At 45.4% G+C, this 26,469-nt stretch overlaps 1 protein-coding gene across 1 annotated transcript in view; it reads left to right on the forward strand.

Annotated features, from left to right (window-relative positions):
• LOC138247432 (putative methyltransferase DDB_G0268948) overlaps positions 1 to 26,469 on the forward strand; it is a 114,472-nt gene that overhangs the window by 23,525 nt on the left and 64,478 nt on the right. The window contains exon 2 of the mRNA XM_069202063.1: positions 12,693 to 12,853. Coding sequence (XP_069058164.1) covers positions 12,693 to 12,853 — 161 coding nt within the window. The remainder of the gene's footprint in view (positions 1 to 12,692; positions 12,854 to 26,469) is intronic.

Raw genomic sequence — 26,469 nt, forward strand, 5'->3', positions numbered from 1 at the left:
TATTTGATAGCACAGGCCTAATAGCAAAAATTCCAATATTTTTCAGATAATTCTTGTTTCCATATGACGTTGGTAGGGCTCATGACTGTAAAACCTGAGAGCACGCATGTACCAGCGTAATTGCAATGCTTCACCTAGCTTCTGTATCATTGACTTAGCTTCACCATGTCTAATGCTGAGACACTCATCGGTCATTTTTGTCCAGTCTTGGATTGTATTTTTACACTTGAGTGGAACAGTTGATCATGAGTGGCTGGTTCCAAATGGGAAGAATATCAGTGTATGCTGATGACTGTCTGATAATTGTGCATATTAACTTCATATGTTGTATACTGATATAACTATGATATGGCGTTGCGGACCCCATTTTTATCACCTTCAACAGCGTTTGAGTGGAAGTGCTCACACTAGTCACCTGGAACGACCACTCCTTTGTTAAGTTCAGCATTCCGCCCCTGTTCCAACACACACAAACCACTGCCAGAATAGCTTGCCACAACTAAACCATAAAACCCGGCCAAGTTATTAAAGAACACCTGCTCAAATATCTCAAAGATCACCAAATCCTTGACATCAGTCAGTCCAGACTCCAACCAAACTACAGTACCATAACTGCCCTCATCACCTCAACTGATGACATTCACATGATTCTGTTCAGAGGAGGCACAGTAACCCTCATCCACCTGTATCTATTGGGGGCATTTGCCACGTATACCACTCCATCCTCATCTAGGGCATGAATGACATTGCAATACAAGGAACTGTTCTCCAGTGGATTTGCTTCTTCCTGCCTGTCACGGCCCAGTCATTCAACTGAAATCATTACCCTCAGATGGCTGTCACCTCACCTGTGGAGTCCTGTGAGGATCCTTCCTGAGCCCGACCCTCTTCAATACATACATTATCCTTCTAGCCAGGTTCCTCTGCTCTCATTATATCAATGGCGTCTCCTAAGCAGACAACATGCAATGCACCCTCTCCCTCATGAACAAGATGCCCAGTGCCAAGAAAAAGTGCACAGCATGCATGTCCAGAATCACTGACTGGATGAGGTGCAAATGTCTGAAGCTGAACATTAACAAGACCAAAGTTGTGATCTTTAGGAAAAGCTCCTCACCTGGTGGGCAAAAGAGCTAGGACCTACAATCACCCCCACCACCCATGCAAAGAACCTTGGGATTATCATTGACTGTAAACTAGACAAGTCAACACTGCCTCATGCTTCCACACCTTGAAATTACTACAGAAAAATGTCCAGTGGCTCACAACCCTCACCTGGAAAACCGTTACCCATGCCCTGAGTTCCAGAAAGCTGGGTATGAGAACACCCTCTATGCCGGAATCAACAACAACTCAAAAGGATGTTGCAGACCTTTCAGACCTCAACCTCTAGAATCACTCCCATCTTCCCACACAACACACACATCTCACCTCACCTCAAGGACGCTACCTATACACAAGCCAGCACAATTTAAACTTCTTACCCACACTTTCAAACTGCTACATAACTCAGGTCCAGCATGCTTCAACAACCCTATGCTTTCACAAACTCTTCAGACACATCCGCTCAGCCAGACTCCTACTTACACACATCCCACACATTTGGAAAACCAGATCTCCATTCAAGCTTTTTCCCACATCACTCCGAAAAGTCTTGAATAACCTGTCACTACACATTCTAGCCTTCCTCTCACCTCTTGAATTCCATATGAAGCTTAAACCTGGCTTTTCAAGTAATAACTTTAGTCCCTAAGTTTGGCTAGTTTCACACCTGGTAAGCACCAGGGTACCCTCCTGTGCGAGAATGCACTTTACAAATCTACATACCATAACTTGACATAACAATCTAACATAAAATAACATAAAATAGCAAAGTTTGCCAAAGCATTTATATTTGATATTAAATTAATAGTGATGAAACACAGATCATGCCTTGTAATTTTAATTACTCACTTTCAAATGGTGATTGGGTGAAATACCTAACTGATGGATTGCATCATCTAATTGATGCACTTGCCAAATATCTGATGGAACCAGCATTGTGGTTACCAAGTGCGTATAAAAATGAATGACTATTCTGTTGTAGTTCCAAGTGTTTTCAGTGTAATAATTTGCTGCATCAAAATGAACATTCTTCCATTATTGCTTTTTAAAACTGTTCAGACCCTAACAACAAAGCCACTTGAAATTTAAAGCTGCCTAATACCCCAAATAATACATTTGAAAGGCAAAATTCACCAAAATGCATGTAAATGGATATTCTTATTTTACCTCTTAAACTATAGGAACCTCTGGCTACTCAATAGTGATAAATACTGGGAGTTGTCCCAGACTGCAAAACTCGTTCTTTTACGTAAATTAATTTACCTGTACTTCAGTAATATCTTGGGCATCATTTTATATGACTCAAGTCATAATGGCATCATAAATTAAATCACTAATTACAGAGAGAACATTGCTAAACTGAAAACTTGTGGATTTTAGTGGGTAGTATAAAACAGCTTCATATGGAGATCGTTAAATTATCTCATCTGCCAAATGAATTTGTAGGATGGACAGAACAATATTAGCCTCAGACCTGGTTCTGAAATGAGGACTCCTATTACAAATGCACAAAATAGTCTTAAAAATAATGCATTTCAGTTCAAGTAATTTTATATAGTTTTTTCAATGTTCCTCATAATTGCCAACTACGATATTGTTAGATTATGAACCTCACTTTGTTATAGCTAATTATTATGGAAAGACAATTTAACAGCACTTAACAACTATTAATCCTCACAAATAACTCCAGAATTAGAAGTCATACAGACACAATGGCTCCTGGACATTGCTAAAGAATTATCTGAAAAATATTAGACTGGCATTTGACTTATAGGCCTTCCAAATTATTTTATGTATGATGATAAACTTAAATAAAATATAACTTAGTATCTGTTCTCATCAATGTCACTTAAAGGGATTGCCACAACCTGATTAGCTCTTTGTTCTTAACGCCAGCAGGTTTTGTAGGACCTTGCACATGTTTTAAGCATTACACTAAGACATCTCAATTGGTGACACAAGTGTGCATTCTAAACAAATTTGAACCCTTATTCATACCTGTCTCTGCCAGTAGATGAAAGCACCTATGTCTGAAGCTCTCCCACTTCACTTTCACAAATGCACTTATTATCCCCTCTATAGGCATTCATGACAACTATCTCAGATGCTCCATACCCCACCCGGCATACATATTACCACATTCAATATCATGACTTTGCAGTCTTCTTGTCAACAATATCCAAGTAGTGTTCAAGACCCTGACTTTCTGACCCACTCTCCTCATTGAGCATTTACAACTTTCCTGAACCATCATCCATTAGGCACCCACTGTCTTCCTTTCCCTGTCCTGCAGCCTATCCTAAGTTCTTGCACCCCATAATACTGGGGACATCTTGGCTGTCTCACTCATCTTCCTATCAAGTCTATCTCTCTTTAGCAGCAATTCACCTTTCAAACTTGCAATTCTCTAATGATAACCCTTTGTTTAAGACTCCCTCAGAGAACTCATCCAACACATTCATACACAGCCTGTGGAACATCATCTTTGATTAGCATCACCACCATCCATTAACACTATGCATCCATGATCACATAACATCGGCCCTGAGATAACAAGTCTTGTGTCTTTCTTAAACTGTGCAACCACTGATCACAAAAACAACCTTTCTTCACTCATCATACCACTTGATCTGTCATTCTCTTTACTACAATGGCTTCATCCTATTTGCTATGCCTGAATTGATATCACAGACCTTCTCACTCCTCTTGGATTCCAACTCTATATGATGGTTGTCCTTGGCTTCTACTAATCTGTCAAGGTCATCAAAGGTTCTCTACCTCCTATTAACACTATTCACCAACTTCCTCATTGAGAACTCTCTTTAATTGTTACATTAAAATTGTATCCTTCCATCTTCCAAATTATTTCTTCACCAATCAGTAGGGGATGACTTTTACCATTAAAGATGATTTATCATTGCCATTCCAATTATACTAAACATGATGCAGCTACTCCTCTTTGATCAGGAATTAGAGCTTTACATTATTTTAACGAATTCCCCATGCTGGCCTATGAGAGGGACAGACCTCACATTAATGAAAAACAACTTTGGGATTCTTTAATAAGTAGGACATGTTAAACTACAAAGCGTGTGTCATGTCTTTTACTTACATGGCACCCTGTCCTATGGGCTACCTAGGGCCTATCTTAGGGGTGACATATGCAAGAAAAGGGGAGTTTAAATGCCAAATCTAAGTGACAGTGAAACTGCGCACACAGGCTCTGCAGCGGCAGGCCAGAGACATGTTTACAAGGGCTACTTAACCAGGTGGCACAACCAGTGCTGTAGGCTCACTAGAAGCATTTAATGTCAGACCCAGTATACATAGTATACCACTTTACAATGGACTTACAGGTAAAATAAATATGCCATTTGTGGCTACATCAATGTTACCACATGTAAATGAGAAGCATATGCACTTTAGCACTGGTTAGCAGTGGTCAAGTTCTCAGAGTCCTAGGGCCAACAAAAAGATAGAGCAACAAAACAGGAGGTAAACTGCCAAAAGTCTGGCATAAGACCACCCTAAGGATGCCAGGTCTAACAACCCTACACATAACACAGGACCTAAACTCTTTTATTTATTTTCTGAGTGTTGTTCTCTCACACAGTTTATTTAATTAGTGGGTGTTTTCCAGTAGATTCTCACCAGAGATGGAACTTCCCAGTTGAACCTGGGGTAGGTGGGCTACAGAATTTCTGTTAGTTGCCCACGTTTCAAAGGCGGCATTCTAGCCTCATTTTGGCCACATCCTTCTAGCATAGTGGACTAGTTACTCAACACTGCTGTGCATCTATTTTGGATGTGATTGTCAGGTGACTCAGGTGCAAGTCTTCTGCCTTGCCACGCTGTTCCCTTTTTTCAATAAGGCATCCTAAAGCTTCCCTCACATTTGTAGGTCTGGCTTGAGCCAAGACCTTTGATTTTACTAGACTTATATGTATAATAAACATACTAATAGGGGCTTTCAGCCACTTCTGTACATCCATTGGCCCTTTGATATGTGAGTCACATTTTGCTTTCACCCACTACAACATAAAGCAGGGGACAATGGTTCAGCCAACTTCAACCACTAGTAAATGCACTTTGAGTGACTGCATTTTGCTGTTTCACAAGGAGCATATCCACACACAAGGGAGTTCCATTCAGTGTCAGTGCTTCTGCTTTTACTTTATAATTATTTTAGTGTTGCCTTTGTGTTTAGAGAATGAGGTGAAAGTGGGACCTTTCTGCCAGTGAGCAAAGGCCACATTCCACGTGTTAACAGTTCCTGTCTCCTGCCAGAGCTGTGGTAAATTTCTTTTGAATTGTCCTCTCTTTATCTGACTGCTGGTATTTCAGAGCATTGTGTTCATTGGAAACTGTTCAGTATGAAGTTAATTACAATGCATGCAGTACACAAATCAAAAGCTTTAATTTTATACATATGAAATCATAAGCAGACAATTATTCAGAACATGCCTATTTTGGCTCAATGTCACCAATGGTTCTTTAATAAACTTTGCCTTGGAAGAAATTCAGCCTTTTGTCGTTTTTAACTTGCAGCACCCGTAACACTTTTGTTTGAATGTATTTCCTTTGGTTTCTTCTTCCTTCCTTTGTTTTATCTTTTTTCTTTATTGCTTGCTATCTCTCTTGCCTTTATTCTGTCTTCCGTTGTTTTCTGTTTCTTTCTTTTTTCTTTTTTACTTTTCTCTTTCTTTCTTCCCTCCCTTCTTTCTCATTTCTTTCTTTTCTTCCTTCTTTCCTTCGTTCTTACTTTTCTTCTTTCATTATTTCTTGTGTTTTCCTGAATTTTGTCTGTATTTCTTTTTCTTTCTTGCTTTCCTTCTTTCATTCATTATTTCTTGCATTTTTCTTTCTTTATTTCTTACTTTCTTTCCACCTTTTTACAGCATTACAAAACATGAGTTCTACTGTGATTGCATATATTAGACAGCCTCATATTAACTACTCAGCAAACAACACTTATACATCATGTTACAAACTCAGAATTCAAGGACTTCATGACAGTTTAAAAACACAGTAACGAAGAAACAGCAACATTGAGCCTATTGCTCTTTTGTGGGTTAATGCAGTGTGGGAGTTTAGTGTGGTTTGTGGCAACCCGGGTGGGCTCACTGCATCATCACCAAAGTTGTTGAATTAAAGCCTAGACGAAACATCTGACTTGCACTATGCTCTATTACAGCCCATGCAAGTGATCTGATCAGCAGTTAGGGTAGTCGGGTATCATCATTCGGGTCAGCCTGAGGAGCAGAAATGAGTTTTTCTCAGGATGCTCCTAAGGGGCATCTGAGTAAATCCTGCATTTCCTCTTGTCTCAGTGCCACAGATTCCACCTCTGCCTATTTAGTAAAGACAGCCAGCCATTGCAAAGCTACAGGAAGTATTGTCATTGCGATGATGTGCAGTGGTGTCATGAAACTTGAGGGGGCCACCATGCAGAGTACCTTGAGGGCGCCCCATCAGCCCAATCAGGGACCTGCTGCCCATGCACAGTGTACTGTGCTGAGTGAGCCCCAGGGGCTGCGGGGGCCTTTGTTACATCTCAGATCATGTGCCGAGCCAACAACAGTGCCAAATTGATGACTGGAGTGGTGCCCCTCCTGCTCAGCGCTGCTTGTGAAGAGCTAGTACACAACAGTCTATATTGTAGAGGTCCTGTCAACCCATCTCTCATAGGGGTATCAAGCAGTCAGCATACCAAAATGCTCTTGCAAGGGGTCAAACCCAAATCATGTGCAAAATGCCAGCGTGAGGAGTTGGGCAATGAGGGCAACGAAAACAGGTGGGCGATACCACAGGGTAAATCCAGTGGAGTCTGGACAGTGTCAAATACGGTCTATGGAGGATGTTATGTTGGATATATTTAAAGCGGGCATTCCGAGAGAACTTTCGTGGATGTATAAGTTTGTTTTTGCGACTACTTAGTAGTCAGAGGATGCACTATGCCCTGATCCTTTTTGTGTTGCAAGTCAACCAGGGGATCAGTGGCCCAGTATTAAATGTCTCCCACTAACCAGGATATAAGTCACTTTCCGGGGCATAGAGTGTTTGTGTTAGTAGGTGTATTGAGCGGTTCACTTGCTGTGATTCCTCAAATTCATTCTTGCCCTTGAGCTGGCTTTTACAGTACTCTGTGACCTGAATATCCATCTAGACAATTGCTTACTTATCAACTAAGCACTCCTTTTAGAAACTCTTGTTGCCTTGGATTGCTTTCAATAAGTCAGGTCTGCCATCCTCCTAGGTGGTTATACCGTTCATCCCATCTTTACTAACATGAATGTGCTTGTTTCTGTAGATCCACGTTCATCACCTGGGAGGGTCACTTTGCAGTGCCATTCTCCTTTTCATTTGGACCCCGTCAAATTAGCTCATCCCTCCCAGCAGAGCTCCAAATAAAGCTGCTTTTGGAAAAATTACCACAGGTAACTTTGATAACCCTTGCTTCCCCACTTTTCCTAATACATCAGACATTAGCACTGCAGCTGCAATTTCTTTATATATATCTTAATGAAGGAGTTGACAGTTTTACCCCTCACCCCCAGAGAGTTGACAGATGTAATGTCCCCTCTGCAGCTTGGTATATGTTGAAACTCTGTGATGCCACGAGCAAATGTAAGGCTCTAGAAAGAACCTGGTGGAAATTATACAACCTTGATTACAAAAGCCTCTACAAAATTGTCATAGGAATTCTCAACTTCTTAACTGTATCTTGTGCAAAGCTTACTTTGTCAAAAAATTGAATCTTCAAATGACACTTCCAGAGAATTTATTTCCATTGTTCATGGTTTCTTTAGTCCTTAATAACAAACATCTCCCCTTCTCAGAAGGTCCACCAAGACACTCTTTGTTCCTCTTATACCAATGATCTGATCAACATCCCTCAAGCCCTTAAAGAAAACGTATTTAATGATTGTAGTCAATGTGTCCATCATTAAATATCTCATCACACTGGGATCTAACTATTCACCCTGAAATTGGCCAGATGATGCTGCTCCTGATGAAATTCAATCTTGATCCTCATTGTCATACAAGCTAATGCCCCATCACCTATGTTCCTTTCATGGGTAAGAGCCATTTAAAGCATTTGAGTTGTAACTTTTGAACCATATAGGCCAATGCACACTACATCATGGTTATTGATTGTATTATGTCCCTGCTGCACCCTGCAAGACATCAACAATGCCCTCTGGATTACAGATACAGGCAACTCAAACCATCAATACCATCCTGCTCTCTTGCTTTGCAGCAGTCTTTCCATTTTCAGAACAAAATTAAAACAATACAAGCTGGCTTTTATGAATAACCGTTACTGGACCAGTTAACCTTTTTTAATTTGCATTCTCACTCCCCTAACAGCTCCTCTCTCGTGAACTTTCTTACCCAATTATTGGAAAATATTTCTTCCCCGCCTTCCTACATTAGAAACAGCAACCCCTGGATGGCAGCCCTGTGTTTATTTACTCTTCTGCATTGGATACCATCTTTCTGATGCTTGGTACTCTACTCAAACTGTTACTCGTTTTTGCTATTGTTCAAGATATTTGAAAACAGTGCTGGAGATTCATTTCCTTAAAAACGTTCAGCAGATCACGCTGTCCTCAGCAACTGTTGTTCCAACTCTATCTGGTGGACTATCTTTAGCAAAATATGCTGCTAGACCCAATTATAGTGGGTTTCTTTCCTGCCTGTAGCACAGAAACCACCCTTCTCTCTGTTATATATGATCTCAGACAGACATCTGACTAGGGAGGATCCACCACACTGGTCCTTTTAGATATGTCTGCAGTGTTCAACACTTTCTCCCGTTCTCTTCTTTTTTTCAATTATCACAAAATTGGCATCGGTAACTCTGTTAAGATTTATTCTCTTTTTTTCTTTCAGATGGCAATTTGTATACCTTTCCCTTTTTTACCCTGCCAAAGTTCCAGTTTACTGTGGGGTGCCACCAGATTAATTCTTCAGTCCTACACTCTTTAATTGCTACATTGCTGGAAGCTCTAACACACGTCTCCAGTCAGGAAAATGTTGTCGACACTCAACGCTTGCATGTCCCAAATTGTTATTTTGGTGCAAAAAAAACTACCTAATACTAAATTAGGAAAAGAAGGAAGTCCTTATTTGTGGCAAATACACTTCTGTTTGGTCATCTGTCTGGTCTGGTGGCCTGCAGCAAACATTTTCATTTCAGGTAAACCAAGTTGTTGATATTTGTTTCACTGTGCTGAAAATGCTTCAGAAAGCCATTCCCTTCATCTCTGAGACCTTCCAGTACAGGCTGCAATAAAACACACCTCAACTATTGAAGCTCCCCATGATTTAGCATTTTGGGCTGTGTGCTTCAAAGGTTTGAGGTTGTCTAAAGCTTTGCCAATCAACTAATACTCAAGCTCCCACACCATTCCTCTGTGAATCCTGCTATTATTGCCCTACCATGTCTCTCCACTCCTCTTCTTCAAACTTGAATTTAGTTCCTTTCATAACCCAAAGCCACTCTGGCAGTTGTTCATCCTATTTTCTGGCATCCAAGCTGTGGAAATCCATCTAAGCTCACGTTAGGCTCCCTCCTTTCCATTCCCAGTTCTGGGAAATCCTGAAAGCATGACTCTTAAGCACCAACTACACCCGCAGCTTCCAGAAACTTCCTTTCAGCACTAAGGTGCACTTTCAAGAGTAACAGTGGGCTTCAGAATTCTCTGTCAATTCTTACTCAACAGAGGTCTTAATGCTGGTTTTCAAATTTCTCCCCAGTGATGTCTGTACCCATCTTGTGGTGCCAAGACATGCGTTCATGTGGTGCACTTTACATAGATATGGTGAATCACTCATTCAGTTACTAATCATGTTCCTACACACCCCTTTCCATTCCTCGTATTACTGTCAAAGAACAAAGGTAGGGCCAAGTGATTTCAGAGGTAACACTTAGCAAGGAGACAAGGCAAGGTAATACCAGACTACTCAAAGTATACCTGAGGCTACTAAACAACTGAGGACAGGAGACAGACAAGAACAAAGTATGATCAAAGTAAGGGGTGTACTGATATATGAACAAGAGGCCTCTTGATTGCTTAGAGAAAGTTATTTGGACTGACACCAGCCGATTACTCTTAACAGCCATACAGGAAAGTCATAGCGGCCATGCTGTATGGAGACTGTTTTACTCAGTGCAAGGTGGATGGCTGACTGAAAAAAACACTGAGAACAACACTGAGACAGCTAAGACCTCAAAGGACCTAGGCACAACAACATAATTCTTTCCGATACCTCTTGGAACGGAGATCAAACCAGAGGTCACACTGTAAAAGGACTGCATCAGACAGTAGACAAAATTTGCAATAGAACAGAAAACCAGAGTGGAAAAATAACCAGAACACAGGCAAGAAGAGAAATCAGACAAGGAGAAAAACAGGACAAGGAGGTATGAACAGGGATTCAGAAATAAAGAACAGGAATCAAGGGCAGGCTGTGCCCAGCAGAAACTGGAACAATAAATGCCCCGTTGGTACAGGGGAACTGGAAGTAGGCTTCACAGCAAGGAACATAAGGTTGTACCCAACAGGCACTGGTACAAAATTGCTAGTTTGGTACAGGAAAACTGGGACTAGGATTCAGAGCAAGGAACTCTAGGCTGTACCCAACAGGCAATGGAAAGAAATGCCCTATGAGATCATGGGAAAATCACAGGAATTCTGAACAAAGACAGCACAGAGATTCAGAACAAGAGACCCAAGGGGGCCACTGCCAATTCAATGAATACGAGGTTAGAAGCTCAACAGGGAAAACAGAGAAATCAGGATATCAGGCTAGAAAGGAAGGTGGGACTGAGATACAGGGAAACACATAAACACAATGCTGCTCAGAACAGCAACAGGAAAACAGGATACTGGAAAAAGCAGTAGCTGGAATCAGTAACGCCTCTCAGGGTTTCAGGAGTGCAGGCAACTTGAGAGGCAAGCAAGAGCATCCAACAACAGGAGTTAAAGCACAAGTTTTGAGGCTTAAATCTAACCTCTCAGCTCACAGCCACACAGGGTGATTGGAATTCAAAACAGGTGTGAGCAGGCTGCAGCACAGTGCATGTGAGAACAGTCAAAGTGGGCAGAACAAAAAGCTGGAGTGGAACATGGGTCGGATCTTTTTTCAAAATATGACAGGGATTCATGCAAGGAAGCACATGAGCATGCTGGAAGTGGTAAGCTATGTTTCCAAGTATAATGAGAGTCACCCAAAGCCTCCCTGCCAGCACTCATGATCAGGACTACATGGTACCATAATGCATTTGTGGTTGAAACGTAAACCCTGGAATGGAATCTAGAGTGGCTCTGATTTCCAAGAGGTTTTCAATACTGAGGTTCAGCACATGTTCCAAACTCATATTCATAAAGGCAGCAGGCATGCAGAAGGTCCTCATGTAGTGTCACCTGATGGCAGAATCTCAGGATTTTGACAATTACTCATATCCACTAATTTCAGAGCACCAACAGGTTCTCATGGGTAGCAACACTGTCACCACTTCCCTGTACAGAGGAAAAGTTCCCATCATCAAAATCAAATCAGTGAATGCTAAAATATTTTGCCCAAAGCTACCCTTGTTTCAGACCTTGGAAACATAAATGCATTTTACTATACTATCTCACACTGACTCATCATCATACTCTTTCAGCTTGTAACTATCAGTTGCATTGCATCTTACTGAAGTACACAGGGCCAGATGTACGATCCAGAGTTTTGCGACTTGCAATTTGCGCTCATTTGTGAGTCGTAAATTGCGAGCTACAAAACCATATGTACAACAGTGTACTTTACACTGTTTGCAATTCCCAATGGGGTCATTAATATCCATGAGGTAGGTCGCAATTTGCTACCCCATTGGGAATGGCTGCTCTCACAAGGATGGTGGCCTGCTGGAGACCAGACCACCATGTCTGTGACTGCTTTTAAATAAAACTGTTTTATTTTTTTCAATTGCAGCCCGTTTTCCTTAAAGGAAAACGGAATGCATTTTAAAAACAAAAATAAAATGTTTTCTTTTACCTTTTTCAGAGCAGGCAGTGGTCCGTGGGAGCACTGCCTGCTCTGAAAACGTATTTTCGCTACCATTCACAAAGGGACCCCTTCCTGTTTGCGAATGGGTTAGCACCAATTTGAAAGTGGTGCTAATTGTGATTGTTTTGTGACCTCATTCACGGTCATAAAACAATCCTACTTCTCACTGCGACTCGCAATTAGGAAAGGAACACCCCTTCCTAATTGCGACTCACTAACCATTTTTGCCATTTGGTAAATAGATTATCAAATTGCAAAAAAGGGGTCTGTACATCGCAAAATGCTTTTTTCTCATCGCAAACAGCCTGATTCTGTGAATCGTGACGTGTGCGATGAGAAAAAAACTTTATATATGTGGCCCAAAGTTCTGTATCCTATGTGCATAAATGTGCAGACACAAATACCTATTCTGCTGCAGCCAACACTCCAAAATTTCTATTAAGATTTCTTACCAAACATCTCAGCATGTTTTTCTGCTTCCACTTGAAAGACTAGCCAAATTCTTTAACACAATATCTTTTCTTTATCAGAAGGGAAAGCCATTTATGCTGGCAGTGGATGTTGGCTGTGGGACTGGACAGAGCACACGTGTATTGGCACCTCACTTCCAGAAAGTGGTTGGTATAGACATCAGCGAAGCTCAGATCAAAGAGGCTAAGAAGGTTGTTGGTCCCACAAATATTTCCTACTGGTAAGCCATGTGTAATATATGTAATATGCTAAGAATTGCAAAGATGATATAAAACTTTAGTCAAGCCAGAAATGGCCCAAAGAGGCTTTGACAATGTGAATCATAAGAGAGCCACAGGGATAGATGCTTTCTGAGGTGAATAACAAACATCTCTGTCACTCTCTCACCTTCTTAGACTATTCCCCACAACACTCTTTTTTCCTTTTATACCAATGATCTGATCAACATCCTTCAAGCCCTTAAAGCAAACTTATATATCATTAAATATCTCATCAAACTGGAATCTAACCGTTCACGCTGAAGTTGGTCAGATGATGAAACTCAATCTTGATCCTCTAGTGCCCCATCATCAATCTTCCTTTCCCGGGTAAGGTCCATGGAAAGCATTTGAGATGTACCTTTTGAACTATATAGGCCAATGCACACTACATCATGGTTATTGATTGCATTATGTCCCTTATGCACCCTGCAAGTCATCAACAATGCCCTCTGGATTACAGATACAGGGGACTCAAGCTTCTCTAGCAGTGGCCTTTAAATCGTAAACCATCATCTTCACAGGTGATAAGCTGTGCTACATAAACTACATTTCATTTCATAAGTGATTCTTGATTGGGTACCTCTGTCACTATCCCCAAATTCAGAACATCAGAACATCAATTGGCACAATATACAATCATTTTGTGTCTCCTTAGTGTGATGTTTGATAAGAATGTTAGTTTTATACTTCTGGCTGTTGTGTAGTTGCATATACCAGAGAAGAGACCCCTATGTTTACACTTTGGAACACTAATTTGTGGTGATTGTCTGTTTTCCATTTCTGAATTACAAAAATCAATGCTATATAGACTTTTGCAATAAATGAACAATGTTTGCTAATTCAATGTCTCAAAAAAAGCCTTAGTAATGTTATCTATGGTCCTTTATTTCTTTGAATATTATCATCTTCCTATCCTAATTAATTTAGGTAGCATTGTGAATCAAAGAAGATAAACAATTATGAAATATAATTTTCTTGAATGTTGCATAACTCAATCTATCAAACATTTCTAAAGTGAGGCAAATCACCTGTGAGGGTCTTGAGGCGCTAACTACTTAAGCTATGATAGTATGGTGTTTATTTAGCATACTGTCCAGATATCTCATTCATGTTAATATGAGAAGTTCTGTCTTATCTTTCATCTAAACAAAAGTCTTTCAATGATGGCTGCTCTCCCATTTTACCGAAACATTCTTCAAGGGCGGCTGCCGCAAATCTAAAGGGCAGGAGCAGGGGGGAACGGGGGAAATAATATATATATATATATATATATACATATATTTTTTTTAAACGTACTTTGTCGATGCCACCTGCCGCATTGCTCCTCATCTCTGTGGTGTCACAGAAGTCCCTGGGACATCAGCACAGGCTCCCCATGCAATCCTGATGCTGCTCCCATACTAGTATGAGAGCAGCGCCAGGTTTGGTCTGAGTGGCTTGTTCTGCCCTCAGATACTGCATGGGAGTCTATGCAATTTTTCCAAACTGACTGTGTAACACAGTCAGGATGGACAATTCTATGTGCTCATGGGTGTTTGGCTGGCCTGAGCCGGCCGCCAAACACACTTTTCCACTTAAGTGCACAGATTCCACTCCCTCTCCCATGGCCCAGCCCTGCCCCTCCTTTCACACGCTGGCTCAGTCTCCCACACTGCAGTCAATCCCGCCACTTAAATCCAGTAGTCTCATTAAAATAATGAGAGCCTGTGCGACAATACCATGGTATCTTGTGCAGGCTCCTCCAGTTTCCTGAGTCGCCCGATTCTCAACATGACTCAATGGACTCAGTGCTCATCTCTGACTTCAGGCATGACCTCCAGTTCACTAAGCTGAATTCTGGCAGGGCAAATTTACAATTTTTCGCTATGGAGGTTAACAAATGGTGCATAGTTAAGATGCAAAATAGTAATACCTATTATCTGAAGTTCTTTAAAATTGCAGTTCTAAAGACTACATGAAAACAAATGTTTTAACAGTAAAATATGTATTTTATTTGCCTTAGTGTATTTTGGTAAAAGGCAAACCACGATTATTTCAGTTTTTCACAGGCATTGCTAGTGTTACATTATTTATCTTGACAATGCTCTTCCACCGTGGCGTTACATGTTGGTAACAAGCACTTGTACCATTTCTTCTCATCTGAAGCCCCATCATCTATCATTTTCCATTTGCGTTCCCTTACCTTGTTGTAGGAAGTTGGCTCTGTATTTACCATCTCAAAGTGAGAGATAGTATGCACAGAGTCCAAGGGTTCCCCTTAGAGGTAAGATAGTGGCAAAATTAGATAATTATAATGCTCTATTTTGTGGTAGTGTGGTGAAGCAATCAGCTTCTCAGAGGGGAGTGTTAAGCATTTGTTGTACACACACACGCAATAAATGAGGAACACACACTCAAAGACTTAACTCCAGGCCAATAGTTTTTATATATAAAAATATATTTTCTTAATTTATTTTAGAACCACAAGATTCAAGATTTGAAGTAAATACATAAAATGCAAGGTACTCCACACAGGTAAGTAAGGAACTTTGAATTAGAGCAGTAACATACACAGTATAGGTTACAATAGCAATAAGCTATTTTAAAAGTGGACACAGTGCAAAAATCAACAGTTCCTGGGGGAGGTAAGTAAGTTTACGTTTCTGAGGTAAGTAAAGCACTTTCAAGTTCAGTTTCTTGGGCATAGACAGCCCACCGTTGGGGGTTCAAGGCAACCCCAAAGTCACCACACCAGCAACACAGGGCCGGTCAGGTGCTGAGGTCAATGGAGGGCCCAAAACACACAGGCGCCTTTGGAGAACAGGGGTGCTCCGGTCCCAGTCTGCCAACAGGTAAGTACCTGCGTCTTCAGAGGGCAGACCAGGAGGGTTTTGTAGAGCACTGGGGGGACACAAGTAGGCGCACAAAACACACCCTCAGCGGCACAGGGGCAGCTGGGTGCAGTGTGCTTAGCAGGCATCGGATTTTCATTAGGAATCAATGGAGGGACCCAGGGTCACTCTAGTGGTGCAGGCAGGGCACAGGAGAGCTTCACGGGCCAGCCACTGACTGAGCTAGACAGAGGGTCAGCTAATGGTTACTCCTGCTCTGGAGTTCAGTTCCTTCTGATCCTGGGGGCTGCGGGTGCAGTGCTTGGTCCAGGCGTCGGGTTCTTTGTTCCAGGCAGTCACGGTCAGGGGGAGCCTTTGGATCCTCTCTGCATGCGTCGCTGTAGAGGTCCAGGGGGGTTGTCTCAGGTTACTCACGAGGTCGCAGTTGCCAGGGAGTCCTCCCTGCAGTGTTGGTTCTCTAGAGCACGGGCCGGGAGTGTTGGGTGCAGAGTGTGAAGTCTCACGCTTCCGGCGAGAAGAGAAATGTCTTTGAAAGTTGCAAAGTTGTTGGTGTTTTTGAACAGTGCCGCTGTTCTCAGGTGTTTCTTGGTCCTTAGGGTTCAGGGCAGTCCTCTGAGGCTTCAGAGGTCACTGGTCCCTGTCAGATGCGTCGCTGTGCAGGATCTTTGAGTCTGGAGACAGGCCGGTAGGGCTGGGGCAAAGTCAGTTGTTGTCTCCGTCGTCTCTGCAGGGCTTTCAGGTCAGCAGTCCTTCTTCTTGTTGTAGGTTGCAGGAATCTGGGTCACCACTCATACTAAATTTAGGGGTGTGTTTAGGGCAGGAGGGCAGTAGCCAATGGCTACTGTCCTGGAGGGTGGCTACACCCTCTTTGTGCCTCCTCCCTGAGGGGCCTGTGGCCAGAAACGCATCTGGTTGTAGCAGGCTGGCAGAAACTGGTCAGCCTAGCACTAGGAGTTGGACTGGTAGTCGGGGGCATCTCTAAGATGCCCTCTGGGTGCATTTTACAATGAATTCCACACTTGCATCATTGTGGATTTATTGTGCTGAGAAGTTTGATATCAAACTTCCAGATTTCAGTGTAACCATTATGGAACTGTGGAGTTCGTATTTGACAAACTCCCAGACCATATACTCTTTATGGCTACCCTGTACTTACAATGTCTAAGGTTTTGCTTAGACACTTTAGGGGCATAGTGCTCATGCACATATGCCCTCACCTGTTGTATAGTGCAGCCTGCCTTAGGGCTGTAAGGCATGCTAGAGGGGTGACTTACCTATGCCACAGGCAGTGTGAGGTGGGCATGGCACTCTGAGGGGAGTGCCATGTCGACTTAGTCATTTTCTCCCCTCCAGAACACACAAGCTGTGAGACAGTGTGCATGTGCTGAGTAAGGGCTTGCCAGGGTGGCACAAGACATGCTGCAGCCCTGGCATCAGGGCCCTTGGGACCAGGGGTACAATTTACAAGGGACCTATCTGGGTGCCAGGGCTGTGCCAATTGTGGGAACAAAGGTACAGTTTAGGGAAAGAACACTGGTGCTGGGGCCTGGTTAGCAGGGTCCCAGCACACTTTCAGTCATAACTGGGATCAACAAAGGCAAAAAGTCAGGGGGTAACCATGCCAAGGAGGCATTTCCTTACACTTGTAGATTGATAATTGTAGGAAAGTACCCTCTTTTGGCATGGTTACCCCCATTTTCTGCCTGATGTCAGTGTGTTTGACTGTGTTCACTGGGATCCTGCTAATCAGGACCCCAGTGATTATGCTCTCTCTCCTCTAAATTATGTCACTGCATATTGGTAACCCAGTATTTCACCCACAATTGTCATTCTGGTGCCCCCTTATAAATTCCTGTTATATGGACCTTAGGTACCCAGGGCATTGGCGTTCCAGGAGATCTGTATGGGCTGCGCAGTTCTTTTGCTACCCATAGGGAGCCTATGAAGAGGCTTCTACAGGACTGCCATTGCAGCCTTTTACTGCTATTTAAGCTGCACAAGGCCACTTCTTAGTCACCCCTATTGCAGGCCTTCCAGCCCTGAAGACAAGGTGCAGAGTACCTGTGTGTGAGAGCACCCCTGCACTAGCAGAGGTGCCACCACGACACCCAGGACCATTTTCCTGGATTTTGTGAGTGCAGGGATGACTTTTGCGTGTGTACTGGACATGGGTCACTACCTATGTCCAGCTACATAATGATAACTCCGAACATAGGCATGTTTGGTATTAAACATGTTGGAATGGTACCCCAAGGCATTTGCAAGCATTGGTTGTATGATTCCATTCACTCTGGGGGCTCCTTAGAGGACCCCTAGTGTTGCCATTGCAGCCTTCTGAGGTTTTCCAGGCAGCCCGAGCTGCTGCCTACTCACAGACAGGTTTCTGCCCTCCTGTTGCTTGAGCAGCTCATGCCGAGGAAGGCAGAACAAAAGATTTCCTTTGGGAGAGAGATGTTACACCCTCTTCCTTTGGAAATAGGTGTTACAGGCATGGGAGGGGTAGACTCCTAGAGCCTCTGGAAATGCTTTGAAGGGCACACCTTTCATAATCCAGTCTACACTGGTTCAGGGACCCCTAGTCCCTGCTCTGGCATGAAACTGGACATAGGAAAGGGGAGTGACCACTCCCCTGTCCACCACCACCCTAGGAGTGGTGCCCAGAGCTCCTCCAGAGTGTCCCTGGGTTTTACTATCTTGGATTCCAAGGTGGTGGGGCACTCTGGGAGCATCTGAGAGGCCAGTGACAGCAGGTGACGTCAGAGCCCTCCCCTGATAGGTGCTTTCCTGGTCAGGTGACCAATCCCCTTTTCAGGGCTATTTAGTGTCTTTCCTATGGGTGTTTCTTCATATTCGGATTGCAAGACTCCAGCAGGAATCCTCTGCATCCTTTACTTCATCTTCTACCGACAGAACCACAGCTGAACCTTCCAGGAACTCTACAAATTGCAACAAAGAAGCAAAGAACACTTCAGAAACATTTTATCTTCCATTTCTGCCAGCAACTGCAACACTTTCCAGGTCGCTCATCCTCCGAGGACTGCCTGTCTTCAGCCTGCACCAGAAGAATCAAAGGAATCTCCTGTGGAGTGATGGAGTCACTTCCCTGCTTCAGCAGGCACCTCTCTGCAGTGCCCACCGGTGGCGTAGGTCCCCTCTCCAGATGACAAGCCTGGATCCAGCAACATGGGTGGTGGACTAAAGTGACCCTGACAGTCCCAACGTCCAGTTGTCCAACTTTGGTGGAGGTGAGAGCTTGCCTTCCCACGCAAGACAGTACCCCCATGCACCGCATGACTTGCAGTTGCCAAGGCTTGTGTGTGACCTTCCAAGACGTTCTTCGTGCACAGCACAGCTTAGGTCCCAGCACTCCATCCTGTGACGCGCAGCTTCCTGAGTGGTTTTCCAGCGGCTTGGGATCCCTTTGTGTCATGCTGCGTGGGCCTCCATTTGCACCTTCTTTGTCCCCATGCTGTGGGACTCCTGTGAACACTGCCTGGTCTTCTGAGGGCTCTCTGAGTTGCTGAGAGCCCCCTCTGTTTCTTCTTCTGGGTATAGGCCACCAGGTCCTTCCTGGTCCCGGGCAGCGCCATCTTCCGCTAACTGCGAGCTTTGCATGTCCCAAGGCTTGTTGACAGAATCCAGCAATGCAAACCAGACTGCAATAATCCATCCAGCGTGGGACATCTTCTGCACCAACCAGGAACCCACATCTGTCTTCTCAAGTGCATAACTGACTTTGTCTTTTTATCGGTGCTTCTTCTTTTGCAGCTTCATCCGGGTTAGCAGGGACTCCTGTTCTCCCTGGACTCTTCAGTGCTTCTTGGACTTGGTCCCCTTCATCCGCAGGTCTTCAGATCCAGGAATCCATTGTTGGTGTCTTTCAATCTCTTCTTGTCTTACATAATCTTCTATCATGGCTTCTTGTGTGTTTCGGGAAACTTACTGTGATTTGCTCCTGTTTTCCTGGGCTCTGGGGTGGGTTCTATTTCTTATCTTTGGTATTCTCTTACACTCCCAGTGCCCTTCTACACACTACACTTGCTAGGTGGGAAACTGAATTTTGCATTCCACTATTTTAGTATATGGTTTGTGTGCACCCTAGGCCCATTGCAACCTTTTGTGATTTTCACTATTTGCACTGTTTTCTAACTGTTTTTGGATACTAGTGTATATATTGTGTATATTATTTACTTCCTAAGGGAATATAGGGCCAGATGTATCAAGCCTTTTGCATTCGCAAACGGTGCGAATGCCCTTTTGCGAATGCCCTTTTGCGAATGCAAAAATGCCTTTCAGTATTAATGAAAGGCATTCGCAACGCACATTTAAGGAATCGCTAAAATAGCGATTCCTTAAGTTTGTGAGCCCGTTTAGAGAATCGCAAATTGCGATTCTCTAAATAAGTAATCACAAATAAGGAATCCTTTTTTGCGATTTCTAAACCACATGGATCAAGCAATTCCTTAATGCAAATTTGGCATTAAGGAATCGCAATTACCACCAAGACCATGTGCAAATTTTAAAATTAAAAATGCATTTCTGAAATTGACATGTAACGCACACATGCCCCATTGGCATGTTGTTCTGCTTTCCCACTTATCTCACAACCGAGCTTACAGAACCTCTCTGGAATGCACTTTAAAGAAGACATTTATTGTTGTTAATTCTCCCCCACCCACAAGTTCCTGAGAGACGAAATTAGTAGATTGGAAGCACACGTTTAAAAGTAGTCGCAGCAATGAAAGCAAAATATATCAAAGTACTTCTCAATTGCAATGTACACAGCAAATATAGGTAAAGACATTTAAAGTGCAACTTCAAACCAAAGCATAAAAGTCAAATTCATCACCGTATGGGCAAGGCGGTAGGGCCTATACTCAGCTTCATCTTTCTGGGGTCTGCAAGTTGATGACTCTGGTCAACTGCGAGAAAGAGATTCTCTACCCAAATGGGAGACGGGCAACTGACGTCCAGTTCCAGTCTGAAGTCAAGCACATTCAAATCTAACTCACTGTAGCCCAGAGTCATCCTTAAAAGCAAACTCAGTGTGAGAGCCGAATAACCATGGAGAGGGGCCAGTTCTCCTGAGCAAATTCCCTCTCAGACTGGATTGCGAGGTAAACCCCAAATCTACGTGCTCTTATCAGCTAAGGTCTGGTGTGAAGAAAACAGCTTGGTCCATCTTGTGGAAAAACACAGCTTGGAAAAACACAGCTCATTTGTAATGTCTCAACTGCAATGTCTAACTCCACGTTAGAGCCAATAGGCAGCTAACCTAAATATCAAATGTCAAGTCAAAGCCAATAGGCAGCTGAACTGAATACAAAATGTAATGGCTAATGCCATGTCAAAGCCAATAGACAGCTGAGCTGAATACAACATGTAATGGCTAATGCCATGTCAAAGCCAATAGGTGGCTAAACTGAACAAAACATATAGGGGTTCATTACAACATTGGCGGTATAAGGCGCATACCGCAGTGCAGAAGACCGCCAATACACCGCAGCGGCGGCGGTAGACCGCCACAGCTATTATGACACACATCACGGAATCCGCCGAAATTCAGACACCCACACAACACGCCACACCAAAGGTCAGCGATAAACATGCAGAAACAAATCCTCCACCTCCACGCCAACAGAAACACGCCCATGCTATTACGACCCACAAATCCACGTGGCGGTCTTTCAACCGCGGTATTCCATTGGCGGTACACACCGCTGCGCTCAAAATACACAAACATCTACAAAACACCGCCACATTGGACAATTCCAAATACACACACCTGATACACATACAAACAACACTCCCACACACCCAACACAATATAAAACACACACCCACATCACCCACAAACCCCTACAACCAGAAATTCTGAGAGAAGGCCAGAGAGAGAGCACAGCTATTGACAACCCCATCACACAGAGGCACACAACACCATCACCCACACAACATCCACGCACAAAACACCACATACCACTACACTCACCACACTCATCACCACATACACCACCCCACACCTCACACACACCACCCCATGTCACGCCAAAGACACCCCCGCTTCTCCGAGGAGGAGCTCAGGGTCATGGTGGAGGAAATCATACGGGTAGAGCCACAGCTATTTGGCTCACAGGTACAGCACACATCAATAGCCAGGAAGATTGAGTTACGGCGCAGAATAGTGGACAGGGTGAACGACGTGGGACAGCACCCAAGAAGTAGGGAGGACATCAGGAAGAGGTGGAACGACCTACGGGGGAAGGTGCATTCCACGGTATCCAGGCACAACATCGCGGTGCAGCGGACTGACGGCGGACCCCCACCTCCTCCCCCACAACTAACAACATGGGAGGAGCAGGTCTTGACCATCTTGCATCCTGAGGGCCTCGGAGGAGTCGGTGGAGGATGGGACACTGGTAAGTCAAATCTTAACTATCACATCCCCCACCCTACCTGCATGCTATCACACACCCCCACCCTTACACCCTCCCCTATCACCCCAAATCCTCACTAATCTACCCATAACACAAACCACCCATCCCAACACCAAGCCCTGCATGACACAACTAAGCATGGGCACCCCTCACTAAAGCATGCTCACTGCACATACCCAGAACAACCCCCCAACCATCATCACACAAGCCCCCACACTGGAATGCTTGCACTGGGGTACACAAACACCCACCCATTGCACACCATGAAACACACACATGCAATAATCATGTTCTCATACCCCTGCAGGAACCCGAAGCACCACACCAGAGGGTCCAGACAACACCACTCCACCCCCAGACGAGGCCCACAGTGACGACAGCAGCTCTGCCACACTGGATCTTGATGACCAACCCAGACCATCGTGGGCCTCCGGACAGTCGGTTCCCCTTGCCCAGCCACAGCCCAACACCGAGCTGCCTCCCTCTGGTAACACCAGCACAGCACCCACCCAGCGGGCCCAAACCTCCCTACCCAGGACAGGTCAATCAGCGGTGTGTCCACCACTACAGGGCACCCAGGCTAACCCACCACCCCAACAACAACAGGGACCTGGCGGCAGTGGTAGTGGGCACACGGTCCAGGGGACGGAGGCACAGGAACACCAGGGAACTGGGAGGGCTGCTGTGCGACAGAGGGAGGACAGGCCAAGGGAACCAACTCTCCACGAGGCCCTCTCTTCCATCATGGGAGCATACCACCACTCCCAGGAGACGATGGCGACGGTCCTGGACAAGTTGCAGGAGACCCTGTGCCTGCAGGAGGAGCAGTATTTGGGGTTCAGGGAGGAGCTCAGGACCATCGGCTCTGCCCTGGGCACCAACGTAGGGGTGCTGACGGACATTCAAAAGACCTTGAGGGACACCGTGGCACTCCAAGGGGCCCCTGACACTAGCATGGACGATGAACTGCCCACCACCTCCGCCGGTGCTAGTGGACAGGACGCCCCGCCACAGGACCACCACACCAGCACCCCACCCCCTGCAGACGGACAACCACCACGCAAGCGGTCCCTGAGATCCAGGAACAGGACAGAGCAAGATGGCAAGACCCCCGCCAGGAAATAAGACCACCCTGATTGTCCTCCCACTGTCCCACTTTGTTACCCTGTCCATATTCGAAATGCCCCAGCTCCACTTCCTATGCCAAGATGGGCAGTGCACCTGTGAGACTAATAGACTGGACTCTGCCATGGACATTCCTCCAACATCACCCATCACCATTTTACAACCCCCCTTCATTTTTTGAGCACTTAAATAAACACCCTTGAAACACCAAAAAATCTGGAGTCAGTCTATGATTTGGTACTTTGTATTATCAATCACAGTGTCATAATGGGTTACCCATTGTAAGGCTAACATACCTATGTCACACATCACGTGCCCTTGAAGGATGCAAGCAGTTGACACGTAGGTTACCACACTTGTGAAACTGAAATGGAAGGGTACAACTCAATTAACAAATAGTGAGTGAAATGTAGGTACAGGATAGAGGTAGACGTGTGAAAGTTAATGTAATGTTAAACCAGAAAATGTTCTCACCTGTGTGTCACTTGAAATATTGCTGTATGACTGAATCCCTGTTGTCGTTTTCTTCTTCCTCAGCTTCATCCCCATCACTGTCCACAGGCTCCACAGGCTCCACAGCTGCTACAACACCGTCATCTGGATCATCCTCCTGCAGAAAAGGCACCTGGCATTGCAATGCCAAATTATGGAGCATGGAGCAGGCGACGATGATGGCGCACACCTTCTTCGGTGAGTAGAATAGGGATCCACCTGTCATATGGAGGCACCTGAACCTGGCCTTAAGGAGGCCGAAGGTGCGTTCGATAACCCTCCTATTCTGCCCATGGGCATCATTGTACCGTTCCTCTGCCCTGGTCCTGGGATTCCTCACTGGTATCAATAGCCAGGAAAGGTTGGGGTAACCAGAGTCCCCTAAGAGCCATACACGGTGCCTCTGGAGTTGACCCATCATATCAGGGATGCTGCTATTGCGCAGGATGTAGGCGTCATGCACTGAGCCAGGGAATTTAGCATTTACCTGCGAGATGTACTGGTCTGCCAAACAGACCATCTGGACATTCATAGAATGATAACTCTTCCTGTTCCTGTACACCTGTTCACTCCTGCGGGGGGGACCAGAGCTACATGGGTCCCATCAATGGCACCTATGACGTTGGGAATATGTCCAAGGGCATAGAAGTCACCTTTCACTGTAGGTAAATCCTCCACCTGAGGGAATATGATATATCTCCTTACGTGTTTCAGCAGGGCAGACAACACTCTGGACAAGACGTTGGAAAACATAGGCTGGGACATCCCTGATGCCATGGCCACTGTTGTCTGAAATGACCCACTTGCAAGGAAATGGGGCACTGACAGCACCTGCACGTCAGGGGGAATTCCAGTCAGATGGCGGATCGGTGACATCAGGTCTGGCTCCAACTGGGTACATAGTTCCTGGATAGTGGCACGGTCAAACCTGTAGGTGACGATGACATGTCTTTCTTCCATTGTCAACAGGTCCACCAGCGTTCGGTACACCGGAGGATTCCGCCATCTTCTCATATGTCCCAGCTGACGGTGCCTACGAAGGACAACAGCGAAGAACCATTCATTAATCCTCCAGGTATGTACCCACTGTTACACACAAGACTACACCAGACACAAAACCCTTCCTGTATGTGTGTTGAGTGTAGGCCTAGCTATGTGTGACGCAGTAGTAAATGAAGCCATGTGGGCCCCTGAAATGACGGCTACCTGACCTCTAAACTGGGACAGTTGGATTGTGGGGTAACTGTGCTGGCGTTGCACACCGTCGCGGTAGGCGGTCGTAGACCGCGGCGCAATGCTGCATTGGTTAACATTGGACACTATGGGTCCCAGGAGCCAATGAACAGGTGCGCTGGCGGTGATGATGCGCACCACCGCGGACGTCACCGCCATTTTCTATCTGTTCACTCACTAGATACCTGACCTTCGACAGGAGAGGACCTACACTGCTAGTGCTGCTGTGACCTCGGTCTGCAAGCGACGATGGCTGCTGCGTCTGGGGAAAGGGCCCCTGCCTTCACTGCACAGGAGTTGGAGAAACTTGTGGATGGGGTCCTCCCCCAGTACACACTACTCTACGGTCCTCCAGACCAACAGGGAGCGCGTTGTATGGGCTAGGCCTGGGTGGAGAGGGCTGGGTGGAAGAGGGAAGGGGCAGAGTACATAGAACAGTTATGCGTGGGAATGAATGGGCCACATGGCCAGAGTAGGGAGGGGGCCACTCACATTGACGGTGCAGTTGGTAATGACATTTGGCGTGCCATCGCCAAGGAGGTCCGGACCCTGGGGGCCCACCAGAGACGGGGCACCCACTACCGTAAGAGATGGGAGGACATTCGCCTCTTCAGCAAGAAGATGTCGGAGGCTCAGCTGGGGATGGCCTCTCAACGTGGGAGGGGTGCCCATCGCACCTTGACCCCCTGATGTTCCGGATCCTGGCGGTGGCCTACCCGGAGTTGGATGGGCGCTTGAGGACATCACATCAGACACAAGGGGGTGAGTACAACCTCATTCAGCAGACTTTGCGTGCAGTGGAGGGGTCTGGGTGGGGGAGGTGGGCTGTGGGTGTCCCTAGGCCAGGGCGAATTTGGTAGGCAAGGCCCCTCCGTAATGTAGGCCATGTGGCACTCTACTCCACCTCACCAGAGTGCCAAGTTGAGGTATAGTTGCCCCTGTGGCATCCATGTGCGCAGATGTCCACCATTGCCATGTAGGCCATATCCCAGAAATTGCATGTGCAGAGGGCAGGAGCACGGCTTAATGCAGGGGGCTGCTGTGTCTGTCTTGTCTGCCAACGGTAGCGGAATGCCATGCACTAAAACTCTCTTTCTTCTGTCTCCCCCCCTTTTCCTGCTCTCCCTGTCCTTTTGTACATCAGCATAATCAGGCGGAGGTACAGTGGCACCGGAGCACGAGGGAGCTGCATCCCACATGGCCATGGAGGGCCACACCACAGACTCTGAATGCACCAGTGGGACAGAGGGCGAGGGGAGCTTCACGTCGGCCACCGGATCACCAACCAGCGACACGGACTCGTCCGCCGATGGGAGCTCCCCTGTGGTGGCGGCACCATCTGTGCGCCTCACTTCTACAGGTACAGCCGCCACCTCCCCTACCAGCACCGCCCTCCCAGCAGCCCCTCAGCGTTCGCCCCGTGCCCGCTCACCCAGGAGGGTGGGCATCACCTTCGCCCCA

This window comes from Pleurodeles waltl, chromosome 7 (genome assembly GCF_031143425.1).
Source record: "Pleurodeles waltl isolate 20211129_DDA chromosome 7, aPleWal1.hap1.20221129, whole genome shotgun sequence".
NCBI classification, from domain to species: Eukaryota; Metazoa; Chordata; class Amphibia; order Caudata; family Salamandridae; genus Pleurodeles; species Pleurodeles waltl.